The 18,477-nt window shown below is 45.9% G+C and overlaps 1 protein-coding gene across 1 annotated transcript in view; it reads right to left on the minus strand.

Moving 5' to 3' along the window:
* Positions 1-18,477, minus strand: part of LOC126235622 (glypican-5-like) — a 208,122-nt gene that overhangs the window by 26,014 nt on the left and 163,631 nt on the right. The window contains exon 5 of the mRNA XM_049944334.1: positions 11,729-11,855. Within this exon, the coding sequence (XP_049800291.1) occupies positions 11,729-11,855 (127 nt within the window). The remainder of the gene's footprint in view (positions 1-11,728; positions 11,856-18,477) is intronic.

Below are 18,477 nucleotides of genomic sequence, written 5' to 3' on the forward strand. Positions count from 1 at the left end.
GGCTACCAAACTGTTGAGGAGCCCTTGGGCGATATTGTCCCGCTCTTCTCTCAAAGCGGTTTTCAGTTCTTCAGCAGTTCGAGGAGGGGTGTTTGTTGAGAAATACCTCTGCCAAGAGCATCCCAGTCATCCTCTATAGGATTTAGGTCCGTGGAGTACCCAGGCCATTCTGTACGTTCAATAATTTCACTTTCCATGTGTCCGATATCTCTGCGGTCCTACGTGGACTAGCATTATTGTCCATAGACAGAAAGTCGGGAACTATCGCACCCCTAAATGGATGGAGATGATCCAGAATAATCTCCTGACAGTACCACTATTGTGTAACGGTACCTGTCGCAAAGGCATTCTGTGATGTGCGACCTGTCCCCTTCTCTCTCCACACTGACTAGTGGCCAGAATCATGGCCAGAATCACTTGCCACAGTTTCGCCGGAGAACATCACTCTGAACCGCCGTTGATGTTACCAATTAACGTGCTCGCTACCCCAAATAGTTCCTTCTCGACTATGGCGTGATTGAAGTCGAATGCACTTAACAAGCATCGAGCATACAAACCAGCCTGATTTGATCGCAACGAAACACGAAATCGTTGTGGCAGAGACATGAGTCCAGGTAGAACTTTCAAGGTCTGCAACCATCTGCCTAGATGTTTGTTCCTTTTCGTCACTAGGGCTACGTTTCGGCCTTCTTGCGGTGCATCCGTCCACAACGGTCGGTATGCTTTCGCATAGCATTTCCACTGTCACTGGCCTTTTTAAATGTCGAGGTGGCACTTTTGAACAAACGTATTACTCCAGAGATTGAAAATATCGCTACAGTTGTAAGGTTCTTTTATTTAGGACACGACCGCTTTCGGGCTCTTATACGCCCATCTTCAGGTGTCGTAACTTGTTTCTGTGACTCCGAACGCCACGGTGGACACACCTGAAGATGGGCGTAACACCACAGCCGCCTAACACACGCATAGTACACCAGCATATCGAAGACATATAACTGACACCAAATGAATATTTATAACAATAAAAGAACCTTGCAACTGTAGCGGTATTGTCAACCTCTGGTATAATGCTCAGTTGAGGATGTTCGTCCAACAGGATTGTTTGTAACGCATTACCGTGGCCACAGCAGTGACACTTGCACCGGTTTCGAGGCGTCCGCCTGCTCGTCCACGATCGTAAGCTTTCACGTGATGTCTTGCAGATTTGTTCCTGTTGCTGTACCAAGTGGAATGTCGCGCTAATCGGTTCCACAACCACCTTCGTCAAACGCCGTACTGCACGAAGTGTCGAGTGCACACAGAACGTTCGTACACAGGCTTCGCTGCAGTTAACACGTCCCGACCTCTACATTTGCTTTTAGTACTGTTAGCCGGGTATTCTGTAGGAATTGTTGGTTGTTCCGTAGCAACTGGCAATTGTTTCTCGGCAAGTGCCAATCGTTTTTTTAGCAATTGTCAATCAGAGTATCATCATTATCGTATTGCTTTTACTATACATTTAATTAATTCCCTTAGCTTCATTCATTAACCAATGACGGGAAATAGCCATTGTCTCACGAAAGTAACCACCCCAGCATTCGCCGTAAGCAAATTGGAGAGATCACAAAAATCCACAACCACAGTAGTAGCATGGGATCTTACCGAGAAAGTAACGTGTGACCCCTGCCCGCTCTCCCAATTCACATCATTTGTCACTCACATATTTATTTTCCAGGTTCTCGACTGCACTTACTGGTCAGAACATTATGATTACCCACATAACAACGTTCTGATACGCATTTTGGAGAACAGTTGCAGTTCGTCACGCAATCCGTCAAGAAACGGTTGGAAGTGGAGGCTGTCAGATGATCACCCCCAAATGAATCAGGACCTGTAGACTATGTGGAATGTTCATGAGCTCTTTAGCGGCACTCGATGATATACCAGATGTATTAAGTACAGTTGACATGCACCATATGCGTGCACCATCACATCGACTGGAATTTACCACTGTATTCCTGAAGATACTGCCGCTTTGTTCTGGCCTTGTACCATGGACAGTTGATGTACGGGGGGAGGCATCAGCCACGAAACGAGGCAAGTGGACAGTACAGGCTACAGCCTTCACGCTGCATTCTGTAACAATTATAACAAGTACCGATCGCAGGTCTACCGAAGAGAATGGGTCTGTGGCAAATTTTTGTTCTACCCGTCTGTGTACGCCAAGGGGTTCATGTGTAGAACAGAAAAATCTGGAAGAGGGTGTGTATCATAAGACGACTGCGACTTTCTGTCACTTGAATTGTGATTTGTGCGACTAGCAACATATTTTCATTGTCAGATCTAACCACAATTTTCTTTCACCATTTTATTTGTAACTGATGGCATCGGCACGTCGCAAGGATATTGATACGGACCCCATATTTCCGACTCCAGATTTCTACCATGCCCTGTGGACTGTAACTTTGAAACAGGCATTATAATCGGTTGCAGCACAGCAATACTCTACGAATTCTGCTTTTCACAGAGTAAACCTCCGACGATAGTCACAGTTCTTGCAGTATGGATTAGGAACAGGACATGGACAGAAAAAGTTAAATTGAGAAAGACACAATGTTGATTTTATTATAAACTGTAACTAACATAATATGCCAGGAAGTTGTTCTTGTTACGCTATGACAAGCATTCAGATAAAACCGCCATGAAGCACTGAATTAGTAATGGCCATTTTCCGCAGACTTGTACAGACTAATGCAGACTGGTGCAGACAAATGCAGACTAATGCAGACTGACTAATCGGAGGTCTGTACACTCGTTATAATACCTCGAGCGTTCGGGTATCACTGCGCGAGTGTGATCCGCGAGGAGAAAAGGTTCTACGTTAGCAGCGGAAGCAGAATTCGATCCGTCTCTATGGCAGCGCCATCTCGTAGTGCGGAGACGGACGAGCGCTGCACCTGCGCTGTTGTGGTTAGCGGAGCGCGCTCTAGTGGGAAAGTTGTGTACGCGCTGACTACGCGGAACTATATACACAACAGTATGATACTTGATTTGATGCCGCATCATAAAACAGACCACATAAGATCGTTTAGACTATGCATGCCCTCAGCGTGCCTGCACCAACATAATTCTTTTTGTATACCATCAGTAAAAAGCCATTTTCAGTCGGCGCCCAAGACATTTCACAGAATTTCAAAAATTAAATTTGTAAGTTTGAACGTCACGACAACAGATAAACATATCTGGGAAAACATGTAATCACATATTCGTGATTAAGTTCTTGGAACTACAACAAACAATATTAACAGAATGAAAACTGCTCCTACCACAGCACAAAAATGCGTCTATGTCGTTGGCAGAGTTAGGAGTGTAAAAGAAGAGTGAACAGTTGCGCGATCGGTAACTCACGCCAAGCCTCCTGAAAGAAACTCTTTGGTGTGAAGGGGTGGCGGAGCGTTTGCCGCGAATGCCGTCGAGGCGGTTTTCCGGAAGCGGGGGTCAGGAAGACACCACGGGCAGCACGGGTCAGCGAGGCTGTGTGTTCTGCCGCCCCGCCCTGTGAGTTCCAAGTTAGTCTGGCTGAGCATCTCCCGGACTCTAGGGAAGTGCACTGGAAACGGGAATGGACAAATGGTTGAAATGGCTCTGAGCACTATGGGGCTTAACTTCTGAGCTCATCAGTCTCCTAGAACTTACTACTTAAACCTAAGTAACCTAAGGACATCACAGACATACATGCCCGAGGAAGGATTTGAACCTGTGACCGTAGTGGTCGCACGGTTCCAGACTGTAGCGCCTAGAACCGCTCGGCCACCTCGGTCGGCCGGGAGTGGAGACAATATTCCTTTGGCCAACCAGGTCTGGAGGCGAGCGATGCGTCGTTGTGATCCACACATCTTCGGGCGTCTCCAAGTTTTTCCACTTTGTTTGCTGGGTGGGCTACTTCCAGTTCGTTGCTTCGGTCCCGGGACCACGCAGCATTCGTGAAGACTGATTTTGTTCCCCACTGTGTTTGTGATAATTGTGACTGGTTCGGTTCCTGCGCGTGTTTGAGGCCTGCTGCTTCTATATGGGACTCGGTTCAGCCTCTTCTTCTTGTTGTTGTTGTTTCTTGTTGTTGCGTCTAGTCAGGCGATATGAGGACCGCGTTGCCAGTTACCTTATCTTTTATCGACTTCCCACAACTATTTAGCCTACGCTGCCAGTGTGTAATCAGGTGATTTAAGTTTTGACTTAAAATGTTCAAATGTGTGTGAAAACCTAAGGGACCAATCTGATGAGGTCATCGGCCCCTAGTCTTACACACTACCTAAACGAACTTAAACTGACTTACGCTAAGAACAACACACACCCCCATGCCCGAGGGAGGATCGAACCTCCGTCGGGAGGGGCCACACAATCAGTGACATGGCGCCTCAAACAGCGCGGCCACTCCGCGCGGCTTTCATTTAAAAACCACTTCTCTGTTCATCATCAGGCTATCATTGTATGTCTGTGCCTTGGGGCGTCTTCCAACTGGCCGGTTGGAAACAGAGTGTGGTGAGCAGCATATCGGGCCTGCCCTTAGTAACTTTGGGTCCGTTTGGCTGGACCACATTGCTCGAATGCGGTGGTTTCATATTGTTTTTGTTTTTGTTTTAATGAACTCCTTTTTAGGCAAACATGAATTATTTGATGTATTTTAGTCACACGCATTCTAAACATGTTTCTGGCCTGCCCGCTTTGAAAACTTCCTTAGAACCTTTGAAGAGATTGTTACGTAACTTCCATTAATGAAATATTATCATGCTTCTCTTATTGAAATTTGCTGTAAATATTTAAAAAATAGTAACCTGTGGCGCACAAAACTTGTATACCTTTGGACAGAGAAAAACATTTGTAGTAAATTTAAATTCTCTCACTTCATATTCCCATGTATGACTTTTGGAGAGTTGAGAGCAGGTATTTGAATGAACACTACAATTTTTTTTTCTTTTTGTTATTTCATCTCTCTGAAGTATCTGATGACACTGTTGATCGATTATCAGTAATTGTTCTTAAATTATTTTTTAACCAATTCGATAGTTTTCTGTCAGTATGTCAAGGTCCTGTTGACCTAATTGGTAACGCTATTTTTTCTGAGGAGTGACACGAATCCTTAATTTGCCCAGTCCTTCCACCGCCAGGCAACCTTGCATCAGCTATGTGTACCAGTGTACCATTCTCGTAACAGAGCGTAGCGTGGTTGTTTCTGGAAGTTGGATTGAATTATACTGATCATATATGCGCATAATCTGTTGTTTTTTCGCTTTGGGATTCAGGTGTATTCATCTGTTATGGAGACTCACGTCAGGGTGAGAGTGAGCTGTCTTCGCAATGACCAGTTGAGATACGAGAACAAAATCCAAGGATTGGCAGAGGATGAATACCTCGCAGAGCACTCGGTGCGTCTTCGCTCAGCTGTAGGGACTTCGGTTCAGCTGATGGCAGAGCGTATTTGTCAGGAGAGCGTGCCCATGCAGCACCGCATCACTTTCCTGTCAGAGATAGAGCAGACATTACAGTCTTCGGTTTAGTGCCCCATCACGCGTTCAGTTCCACTGGATGCAGGCGCAAATTATGCACAGGTTGCTTAGAGTTGAAGACCTCGCTTCGGTAATCACCCATTTGCAGTTCAAAGCTGAGGTTGAGCAGCTGCCTAACAGTGATAAATTTGCATGATAGTCTGAATGGCTAAGAGTGGAAGAGTGATCAGCGGCTTGGTGAATTGGAAAATCTGGTGGGTACGGAAAACGAAAAATTTCTCCGGAGCGCAGAAGAACTGATATAGAGAACCCGCAGTCCAGTTTTGCTAAATTACCTAAAATCCATTCTTGAATGTGTTGCAAGGGATAGAATACCTTGCTGCCCATACCCAACAGGAATTGGTTAAATTTCTGTGGTTTACTGTTACCTTATAAGAACAAGTTAACTTTTTAAAATCTCATGGGAAACCATTTTTTAATTGGTGCGTCCTTTATCTCAAGAGTCCTTCGCCGAAATCGTTAGTGAAGTTTTAGCGAGGAAGGCCTGTTTAAAGTAATTTCGCGCCCCCAAGCTAAGCGAGCTCATGCCTGCCAGGGTTAAGAGCCGTCTCGTTAATCAGTATTTTTTTCGTGTCCAACACGATTAAGGGAAAGCAGTTGAGATTATTCGTGATGTACGCAGGGCAGCCGTGGCCTGTGATACATAGATAGCTGAGCATGAGATTGTTGCCGCCATTTTGCAAGGGACTAAACCAGAATACTGTTCCAGCGTCTTGTTTGTGGAGAGACTGTCTACCTATCGTGACTTGGATAGTTTAATCACTCTTGTGGAGGGGTTAATCAAGCTGATCAATGGAGAGGCTGTGAGAAGGCGTTATCTCAGTCTTACGCCAAACCCACCTCGGGTGCCGTTTCCGCTAGCAAGATGTTCTCCCAAGGTAGGTGTCATCGCTGCGGTCGGCGAGAGCAGTTTGCTCGTCAGTGTAAGGTCAACGGAAAAGGGATTTCGCCAGCTGAAGTCATAGCCCAGGACGGCGTGCACCATTTTCAAGTTCTCGAGCACATGTAATAACGTAAAAGCGGTGACCTATAATCCTCTCCAGTTTGTGTGCGTGTACATCAGTCATGAGCCGCCCTGTGCGCTGCTGGATTCCGGCAGCAGTCTTCCCTTAATGAGTCTATGGTACTCCCGACAACGGATCATTTGTATGTTTCCCAATTTAAAGCCTGTAGCTAGAACTTGTAGAACTGTTAATGGTCAAGCTGTTCCTTTGGTAGGATCCATATGCATTTCTTGTCACTTCGGTGAATTTTCTTGGCCCATAAAGTTGTCGGTGGCGGAGGGTTTAAGCACCGACCTCTTCAAGTGTGATTTTAATGAGCAAAGTGAGATTGGTTTTGGATTATACCCATGGGAAATTTTATTTTGGATTTCGTCTTGAGGTTAACTTTCACTTGACTCCATTCTAGGAGGGCAGCTCTTTGTAATACCAGCGTCAGGCCTACTGCCGCAGTGTTCGAAGTTGCACACTTACCTCCAGACAGGTTCTCATTAAAATGTTGATGGTTCCCAGGAAGTATTGACAGATAAACCGGGTGTGACGTCGAACTGAATATGGGATTTTACATTCCGACCGTCTTCCAGTCAGGCAGTCACCCTCACGGCTGTCTCCACCTACACTAAGTGAACAAACGTATCCGGAAACCTGGCCGAAAATGACTTAAAAGTCCGTGGCGCCCTCCATCGCTAATGCTGGAATTCAATATTGTGTTGTCCCACCCTTAGCCTTGCTGGTACTCTCGCAGGCATACTTTCAATCAGGTGCTGGAAGATTTCTTCGGAAATTGCTGCCCATTCTTCACGGAGTGCTGCACTGAGAAGAGGTATCGACGTCGGTCGGTGAGGCCTGGTACGAAGTCGGAGTTCCAAAACATCCCAAAGGTGTTCTGTAGGATTCAGGTCCGGATTCTGTGCAGGTCAGTCCATTGCAGGGGTGTTATTGTCGCCTAACCACTCCTCCACAGGCCGTGCATTATGAACAGGTGCTCGGTCGTGTTGAAAGATGCAATCGCCATCCCCAAATTGCTCTTCAACTGTGGGAAGCAAGAAGGTGTTTAAAACATCAGTGTGGGCCTGTGCTGTGGTAGTGCCACGCAAAACAACAAGGGGTAAACCCTCTCCATAAAAACACGACCACATCATAACACCACCCCCTCCGAATTTTACTGTTGGCACTACACACGCTGGCAGATGACGTTCACCGGGCATTCGCCATACCCACACCCTGCCATCGAATCGCCACATTGTGTACCGCGATTCGTCATTCCACACAACGTTTTTCCACTGTCCAAACGTCCAGTGTTTACGCTCTTTACAGCAAGCGAGGCGTCGTTTGGCATTTACCGGCATGTTGTGTGGCTTACGAGCAGCCGCTCGACCATGATATCCTAGTTTTATCACCTCCCGCCTAAATGTTATAATACTTGCAGTGGATCCTGATGCAGTTCGAAATTCCTGCGTGATTAGCTGAGTAGGTGTCTGCCTATTACACATTACGACCCTCTTCAATTTTCGGCGGTCTCTGTCAGTCAACAGACGAGGTCGGCCTGTACGCTTTTGTACCGTATGCGTCCCTTCACGTTTCCACTTCACTATCACATCGGAAAAAGTGGACCTAGGAATGTTGCCGGCCGCGGTGGTCTCGCGGTTCTAGGCGCGCAGTCAGGAACCGTGCGACTGCTACGGTCGCAGGTTCGAATCCTGCCTCGGGCATGGATGTGTGTGATGTCCTTAGGTTCGTTAGGTTTAAGTAGTTCTAAGTTCTAGGGGACTAATGACCACAGCAGTTGAGTCCCATAGTGCTCAGAGCCATTTGAACCATTTGAACCTAGGAATGTTCAGGAGTGTGGAAATCTCGCGTACAGACGTATGACACAAGTGACACCCAATCACCTGACCACGTTCGAAATCCGTGAGTTCCGCGGAGCGCCCTATTCTGCTCTCTCACAATGTCTAATGACTACTGAGGTCGCTGATATGGAGTTTCGGACAGTAGGTGGCAGTACAATGTACCTAATACGTAAAAAGTATGTTTTTGGGGGTGTTCGGATACTTTTGATCACATAGTGTAGGATGAAGGTATTTCTGAGTTGGTATATATAATGCTTTTTGAGAGGGTTATAAGGCCGTCCACCTCGCGATATGCATCATCGACAATTTATAGTGCCTAAGAATAATTGGGGGGGGGGGGGGGGCGAGGTTGTGTCCCATTTTGGACTATCGTATCATTAATAGTAAACTAATCTTGGCGTCTGTCCCTCTTTCTGGTCTAGACGGTTGTTTTCCATGGTTTTCCACGGCCTACTATTTTTTCCGTTTTCGATTTCAAACAAGCACATTGCCAGCTTCCCTTTGCCGAATAATTCAAGGCGGCCACTGCCTTTTGCACTGACTGGAACTGATATGAATTCAACCAAGTGCCCTTCGGCCTTTCCACCGAGTGGCAGTTCTTTCTAAGGTTACTCGATTCCATGATCGGAGATCTGAAGTTCAAACGTGTGTATAACTTCTAGGAGGATGCTGTCATTTACAGTGCCACCTTCTCCGAGCATTTGGAGCACTTGCGACTTGTTCTGGAGCGTCTGAGGCAAGTGGGCCTGTTAAACCGTCTAAAGTTACCTTAGCTCGTGGTGAGGTATCTTTTCTCGGGCATTTAGTCCCGGCTTAGGGGGTCAGGACTGGTCAGTCTAGGACCAGAGCATTTAGTTTCTGCCCTCTTAAGACTAAGAAAGCGGTAGCCCGTGTCATTGAAGTGTTTGACTTCTTCCGAAAATTTCTTCTGAAGTTTTCTTTGTTAAGTCTGTTGCGAAAGAAGGGAGAGGAGGCTGTCTTTGATTTGCTTAAGATCGCTTTGAGTAGTTCCCATGGTCTGGCTGTTCCTGACTTCGGTCAACCCTTCGTGATCCAGGCCGACGCTTCTAACTCAGGGCTTGACGCCGTGTTTCTTCAGGAGCAACGTGGAGAGCAGAGCTCCCAGCCTGTATCTGTATGTGCCCGTCTCCAGCTGAGAAGAAATACTCTGCTTATCAGTCGGAAGCTCTGACTGTCCTGTTCGCGTACTACCTTGAACACCGGGAATTCACACTTTACACTGACAACCAGGCCCTTAGTTGGGTTCTGGCTCGTCTGCGCAAAATTAGGCGTAATGCGAGGTTGGCTTCCATTTCAACGTGTGCCACTTCAGGAGGTGCGATAACGTTGTAGTGGATACCTTGTGCAGAATGTGCGACGTGTAGGAGGTGGTAGGTCTCCTTAATTCAGTGCTTGCCACGTTTCGAATATTGTTTGCTGATTCTGCGCAACGAGAACAGGATCCCAAGTTGGGCTCCATCAGGGAGAAGTTGCGAGTGGGTCATCAAGTTCCTGAGTATGAACTACAGAAGGACACTCTCTGCCAACGCGATCACTGGTATGACGATCTTAAAATGTGTACCTACGGCCCTTGTTCCGGCTGTTTTCAAATATTATCAAAATTCTGTTGTGGGGGGCCATCTGGGGTATATAAAACTAGCCACAAGGTCTGTGAGTCCCTAAATTGGCACAGTCTGTATCCTGATGTTCGACAAAGGGTTAGTGTCGGGAATGCAAGATGGCTAATCCGAGTTCCGATGGGCATAGGGAGTTGCTTCAATCCACTCAGAGGTTCCCAAGGAGCGTCGTTTTATTATGTCAGTCCTCTTCCGCAGATCCCATGTGTTGGCTGATGGGTTTATTCAGTTCAGCTGGTTGCTTCCGAATAGCGGTTTTACTGCAAGACAAAGTATTAAGCTTTGAGTAAGATTTTCTCTTGCTTCGGTCTTCTGAAGGACAGCGATGATGCGCAAGGGAGTTTCGAAACCTCTGTTCCGATCACGGGTTAAACACATCACCACGACACTTTCTTACCCATCATTCATTCGTGAGACGGGTTACTCGTAAACTAAAGTCTTCTCTGATTGTTTTCCACTTTCAGGCTCAAACTAAATGGAATCTTTCCTTGCCATGGCTGAATACAGCCTTTAATACCGCCACACATGAGGCGCACAGGGTTACCTCTGTTTCTCTCATGTTTGCCTACCCCATTAACTCCCCTTTTATCAAATATCTGGTCCATTCATGATTTGTTGCCCAATGATATTAGTCCTGAAATAATCAAGGATAACTGGCGTAGGGACAGGGCAAATATTCAGAGCACCCATGAAAGGGAAGTGGCACAGTACAACCAGGGCCGACGTCCAGGGATCATTCAGATCGTGCAGTCACGAAGGGTACACGACTGGGCCTTCGGTTCCGAAAGCTCATATCGATAATGTTTCGTTGTATGGTTCGCTCTCTAATAACTGTTGATGACCCAGCACTGAAATCTGCAGCAATTTGCGGAAGGGTTGCACTTCTGACACGCTCTATGATTCTGTTCAGTCGTCGTTGGTCCTGTTCTTGCAGGATTTTTTTCCGGCCGCAGCACTGTCGAAGATTTGATATTTTACCGGATTCCTGATATTTACGTCACACCCTTTAAATGGTCGTACGAGAAAGTCCCCACTTCATCGCTGCCTCAGAGATGCTGTGTCCCATCGCTCGTGCGCCGACTATGACACCACGTTCAAACTCAGTTAAATGTTGATAACCTGCCACTGCAGCAGCAGTAACCGACCTAACAACTGCGCCAGACACTTATTGTCTTATATAGGTTTTGCCGACCACAGCGCCGTATTCTGCCTGTTTACATATCTCTGTATTTGATACGCATGCCTGTAGCAGCTTCTTTGGCGCTTCAGTGTATATTTGATACCAACTCGTAGATTCCATACCAAGTCATCATGCTTCAGTTTAACAGAAAAAAGCCCGTACACCATTTATGGATGTGTTCTGTTGCAAGGCATTTTAATGTGCAAAAAAAAGGAAAGGAAATGGTATTTCATTACAGTTCCTGAAGTTATGGACATTGCAGGACGTGAAATTCTATTTTGATGTCCATCGTACTGTGGATGGTGTCAAGTCTGTTGTACGTAAACGTCGCAGTTAGCAATATAACCTGAGGAAGGCGTCTTGCAATAGTCGCCGAAACGTAGGAATTTTATAGTTGGCAATGCAGTCTCAAACTCAGAAGAATTTTATTGACGGTGTCAAGTCTGTTTCTTCTTTTAGAGTTTTCTGTAGCGGAATCTGCACATAAACTATTGCGATGCGCAATGCCTTACATTACCTGCTTTAAGTGTCGCAGCTGGTCGCTGAGCTCCGCAATGCGCGGGTCGGGCGTGACTGGAACCCACTCAAGCTCTGGATTGTACTTCTGCGCGATCAGACTGGATGCCACGACCGTCTTTGTGTACCTGCAAGCAGACACATACAGCAGAGTCCGACAAGAGGCGGGGTACAGGGAAAAGAGGCAGCTGCACCTTTGAGTCATTACTCCTAAATACTGGAATGAAACACAAAGACAGCCTTATTTGACAGGATATAATAATCATTTTGTTTTATTACTTTATCGTGCGCAGACTGTGGTCTAATGTTAATCGTTGCTGCCGCTAGGTCCTCGGTTCCCGCGTTCGATGCCCGACCGGGTCAGAAATTTTCTGCCCTCGTGGACTAGTTGTTTCTGTTCTCCATTTTCATCTCATCACCGACATTCAAGTTGCCGAAGTAGCATCAAACAGAAAAACTTGCACTAGGCGGCCGAACTGCCCAGATGTGGTCTTTCGACCAATACAGACATACGATCATTCCATTTTATGAACAAAAGTATCTACATCATGTTTTTATTACACTATTATTACCGGTTTCTGCCGAACTGGCCATTTTCTTATTTAAATTACAACACACGACTACTGTTCCTACTACAGGAGTGAGCTAGTGGACTTAAAGTTGTGTATATCAATGGCGTATTATTGCGAAATTTATTACATAACACACACACTGACAAAAAAGGCGCAACACGAAGGAACTATCAGAATGGCACGGAAATAGGTAGATGTGACGTACATGTTTAGACAAACAAATGATTACAATTTCAGAAACACTGGATGATTGATTCACGAGAAAGAGGTTCACAAATTGATCAAGTGAATAACGCGTTGGCCCACCTCCGGCCCTTATGCAAGCAGTTATTCGGTTGTACATTAATTAAGAGATGTTGGGCGCCCTCTTGATGGATTTCGGGCCAAATTCTGTCCAGTTGGCTCTTTAGATTGTCAACATTCCGAGCTGGTAGGATCACGCCCATAGTCTCACAACTTTATCAAATGGGGAGAGATCCGGATACCTTTCTGCTCAAGGCAGGGTTTGGCAAGCAAGGAGACAGGCAGTACATACTCTCCTCGTGTGCGGGCGGCCGTTATCTTGCTGAAATATAAGCTCATAATGGCTTGCTATGAAGGACAACAAAACGTGGCATCGAATAGCGTCGATGTACCGCTGTGCTGCAAGGATGCCACGGTTGACAACCAAAGGCATTCCTGCTATGGAAATAAATGGAACCCCACTCCTGGTTGTCGGGCCTAAGGCGAACGACAGTGAAGATGGTCCCCGCCGCTGTGCGGCGCATTTCCAGAGATGTCATACCTGATCATAGGGGCTCAATTCGAAGCGGGACTCATCACTAAAGACAGTTCTACTCCAGTCAATGAGCTTCTAGGCTGAAAGCGCCCGACGTCGCTGCAAGCGTGCTCGTTCGTGTACAGAGGTCAACGGCAGTCGGCGTAAGGGCCGCCGTGAGCTCAGCGCCGTTCCTGTGAGCCTCCTGTTAGTGGTCCCTGCTGTCACTGGAGCACCGGCTGCACGCCGGATCTCTCCAGCTGCGCCCCGGATCTCTCCACCTCGACTGCTTCCTTCTTGACGCTGTGTTTGGCCATGGTTCACCCATTCCTTCCCAACATCATAGTGGCACTTCTCCTATTCAAATGTGGTGCGATCCGCCGATTACTCCAACGGGCTTCTTTGAGCCCAACTGCGCCTACTCTCTCAAATGGCGACTTCTGCGAATATTCTTCACGCGCCTGTTTGAGAGGTACAAATACTGTCCAAGTGACTACACAGAATCGCAAATAGTCTATGCCCTTTATTGATCTATCAACCGCCAAATACAGGGTGATTCAAAAAGAATACCACAACTTTAAAAATGTGTATTTAATGAAAGAAACATAATATAACCTTCTGTTATACATCATTACAAAGAGTATTTAAAAAGGTTTTTTTTCACTCAAAAACAAGTTCAGAGATGTTCAATATGGGCCCCTCCAGACACACGAGCAATATCAACCCGATACTCCAACTCGTTCCACACTCTCTGTAGCATATCAGGCGTAACAGTTTGGATAGCTGCTGTTATTTCTCGTTTCAAATCATCAATGGTGGCTGGGAGAGGTGGCCGAAACACCATATCCTTAACTTACCCCCATAAGAAAAAATCGCAGGGGGTAAGATCAGGGCTTCTTGGAGGCCTGTGATGAAGTGCTCTGTCACGGGCTGCCTGGCGGCCGATCCATCGCCTCGGGTAGTTGACGTTCAGGTTTCATAACTAACCTTTTTCGTAGGACTCTCCATACAGTTGATTGTGGAATTTGCAGCTCTCTGCTAGCTCTGCGAGTCGATTTTCCTGGGCTGCGAACAAATGCTTGCTGGATGCGTGCTACATTTTCATCACTCGTTCTCGGCCGTCCAGAACTTTTCCCTTTGCACAAACACCCATTATCTGTAAACTGTTTATACCAACGTTTAATACACCACCTATCAGGAGGTTTAACACCATACTTCGTTCGAAATGCACGCTGAACAACTGTCGTCGATTCACTTCTGCGGTACTCAATAACACAAAAAGCTTTCTGTTGAGCGGTCGCCATCTTAGCATCAACTGACGCTGACGCCTAGTCAACAGCGCCTCAAGCGAACAAATGTACAACTAAATGAAACTTTATAGCTCCCTTAATTCGCCGACAGATAGTGCTTAGCTCTGCCTTTTGTCGTTGCAGAGTTTTAAATTCCTAAAGTTGTGGTATTCTTTTTGAATCACCCTGTATTACAGTTTTGCATTTTCCACCGATATCTGTATGACTATCAATTTGTGACCAATTCGTATTACTCCACCGCGGTGCGTCATTTTTTTCGTCTTGCAGTGTATTTGAAAGTACAAGACATGTTGAATACACCATTTTCAGGTATGAAGTCTGCAAGATATCACAAATTGTCGGAACCAGTTACAGTACAACAAAGTTTTTATCACCTTTTGGCGTTTTTCATGAAAGCGTCTTTCATCAGATCCTAAAAACAAGTTTAAATATTTACATTTGCCTCGTTGCCCAGCGACAGCTTTTAGTTAACCACTAACTTCTTATAGGATTCTTAGGCCATCATGTCGTGACAACTGACTTTCTCAACAGCAGGTAAAAGAGCCATTGGAGTGACACCAAAACCAAGTAATGGACTAAATTTCTACGAAAATTCTACTAACCTACTTAGGCGATGATTCAGTCTACGTTAATGTACTGAAGAATATCAACATAAATGCTACAGTTCCATTAAACTTCCACAAATAATGGAAAATTCAGAGTTGAATGAGCTGTCAGCAAAGAAGTTCTGTATCACAAAAACCAACTTCTGGAGTCTTATATAAGCTTTCAGATCGCTTGAATGAGAAAAAGAATAAGGAACACGTGCTAATGGAACGTAGGTTTTTCCCATAACACTGTACAGTTTAGACGTCTTGGAGATAGACTTCATACGACAGTGGAAGAACGTAATAGAGGAAGGATGAATTTTTCCTCTGCAGGTGAGTGTACGCTGATCTGAAACTTAGTCACGGATTAAAACTGTGTGCCGGAGTGGGACTCGATATTGGGACCATTGCTGCTCGCGGACGAGCAATCTATCAACTGAACTATCCGATGATGTGTCAAGACCCCGTAGGATGGATCGGCCGGTAGAGTACTTGCTCGCAAAAGACGAAGATCTCAGTTTCGAGTTCTGGTAGAGCACAGTTTGAATTTGCCAGGAAGTTTGATAATAAAGCTAGTTTAGAAGCAGGCTTGATTACTATAACGAGCCCACGTTAATGCACGAGGGTCGTTCAATAAGTAATGTGACACTTTTTTTTTCTGAAAGCAGGTCAGTTTTATTCAGGTTCCCAGGACACCGTATTATTCCCCACTCTTTTGATCACAAAACCCTATTTTTCAACATAATCTTCGTTCAGTGTGAAGACCTTACGCCGCCTTACTGGGAGTGCCTGTATGCCCGCACGATACCACTCTACTGTTCGACGTGGGAGTCAACGTCTTGCTGGATCAATGACCTCCCAGTCATCTGCGTACTGTTTCCCGCGGAGTTCATCCTTCATTGGGCCAAACAGATGGAAGTCAGAGGAAGGTGCGAGAGCCGGGCTGTAGTGTAGACGAGGAATGACAAACCTTTGAGTGCCCCAACTGGTGGACGAGTGTGTCAGCATTCCCAACAGGGACGTCCAGTTGCGCAGCTAGGCGTTTGATTGCGATCCGTCGATCGCCTCGAATGAGAGTGTCCGCACGTTCCAGCACTGCAGGAGCCACAGCTGGGTGCGGCCGGTCAGCACGTGGGGGATCGGACGAGTTTGCATGACCTTGTTGCTATGATGACGTACGCCTCGCCCAACCACTCACCGTGCTTTTGTTCACTGCTAGGTCTGCGTAGACGTTCTGCAAACGGCACGAATATCTGCAATACTCTGGTTTCCCACCAAAAAAGAAAATCAGTGACGTCTCTCTGTTGGGTCGCACATCCGTTACAGACGCCATTTTGAAGGCTACGTACAGCGCCGCCACCTATCGGAACTTCATGAAACTACGGGCGCTGAAGCCGAAATATTTCACGATATCCCACAAGTCTCGCATTTTTGCAACCGAAATTGGTCGGGAAAAAGTGTGTTGCATTCCTTATTGGAAGCCTTCGTATGATCAGCGCACGGAAAACATCAGCATAAAAATTAACAAATATGCCAAAAAACGGGTGAACACTTTTGTGTATTTACCGCTGATTAAGAGAACAACAGGACGGACAGGAAAAGAAATGTTGTCGTGGTTTTCAGTCCGAAGACTCGTTTGCCACAGCTGTCCACGATACTCTGTCCTGTGGAAGCCTCTCCATCTCCGGATAAACTACTGCAACTCACATCCATTCTAACCTTTTTGATAACTACTGCCATTGCATACACTTGACGTACTGTACCCAAACCTTGGTATTCATCTACAGTTATTTGGCACACAGCTCTTCATTACGAAAATTCTTGGTTCCTCAGAATGTTTCCTGCCAACCTATCCCTTCCTTCTGTCAAGTTATGCCAAAAAGACCTTATCTCAAAAAATAAATAGAAGAGTAAAACTGGTCTACAGCGCTTTTCGTAAACTAAATATCATTTTCAAACCTAAGTTTCCGATGCGTCTGAACAGAAAATTTTGCAATGAGTGTGTACTTCCAGCTTTGACTTTCGACAGTGAGACACAACTTTTAATTTGAAAACCATTGAAAAACTCAGGGTTGCGGTGAGCAGTTGAAAGGTGCATTTTGGGAATCACTTGGAGATCAGGGAGTAGGCTAGGGAGGAACAAACAATTACTGTCAGATAAAGTGAAGTACAGGTGAGAAGACATGTAGCTAAGCGGATGGATGGTAGATAGATCAGTAAAGTTCTTTAGTGTGTCAGAGACACGGAAAGGCCGCGAAGACGACATTGTGCCGGGCGGGTATAGCTGAAGGCCTAATGGCCGCAGCAACCAGTAGACGGCCTATCTCGACGAGTGAATGACGAACGCCTGCCGATGACGATGCTGAAAAGTTGCGGCATTTTCAAATGTAAAGTTAACGTTACGTGCAGATTTCATACAAAGGACGGTCCGACCCATGAAACCGAATTACTACTCGTGAATAACTAAAAGTGCTCAGCCTACGCAACAGCAACAGACATATTTACCTTTTTAAGTGTTACCCTGTTTCTCCGCTAAGGGCGTCGAGCTTAATTAATATGATTAAATATTTATAAAAAAATGGCTCTGAGCACTATGGGACTTAACATCTGTGGCCATCAGTGCCCTAGAACTTAGAACTACTTAAACCTAACTAACCTAAGGACATCACACACATCCATGCCCGAGGCAGGATTCGAACCTGCGACCGTAGCGATCACGCGGTTCCAGACTGAAGCGCCTAGAACCGCACGGCCACAACGGCCGGCTAAATATTTATAGTTCGCTTCCGTAGCCGAGTGGTCAGCATACACTGATCGGCCAGAAGATAATCAACCTACTATCGATATAGTCCCGTCCAGGCGATAGCAGCGTCATCTCCTGAGGAATAACCGCTAGTCAAGACACACGCACGGTGCATGGAGTGATGAAATATGTCGTGTGTAGACTGGGGAAGGCGCGCAGTCTGACAAAGGAATGGTTCAATATTTTAACATGTCGAAACCTACCCTGAAATGTTTTACACAGGAAGAATACAACGAAAGAAATGTACTGTCAAAATTATAGCTGCTGAGAAGCACTGCAAGTACTTAAAAAATAGCTAAAAATAGCCAAATTCGTAGCTCGCCAGGAGGCGGTAGAACACACACACACACACACACACAGCCGAGGTCGGCGGTACATTTCTAAACAGGAAACACGACACAACCCGATCATAATTTGTAAAGGACGTTTCAGGTTACCGTTCGTTGACAGTTTCTCTGACACTGCAGTACATAGTTATTACTCTCTCGAATTAGCCACTCCAGTAACGTCTACTACAAATTATCAGTTGCTTTTTGCAGTACTGGTAAGTATTGACAATACAGATAAAGTTCAATACTTATTGTGCTTTCGAAGGGCATGCCTGCTAATGGTACTTTTTTTTCTTCCAGTTTCACTGTAATATGGAATCCCTTTAACGTTCTCAATTTAGCAATGATGAAATATGAAGAACGTGGTTCCCAGCCGAAATCACCTACTTCTC

This window comes from Schistocerca nitens, chromosome 2 (genome assembly GCF_023898315.1).
Source record: "Schistocerca nitens isolate TAMUIC-IGC-003100 chromosome 2, iqSchNite1.1, whole genome shotgun sequence".
Lineage (NCBI taxonomy): Eukaryota > Metazoa > Arthropoda > Insecta > Orthoptera > Acrididae > Schistocerca > Schistocerca nitens.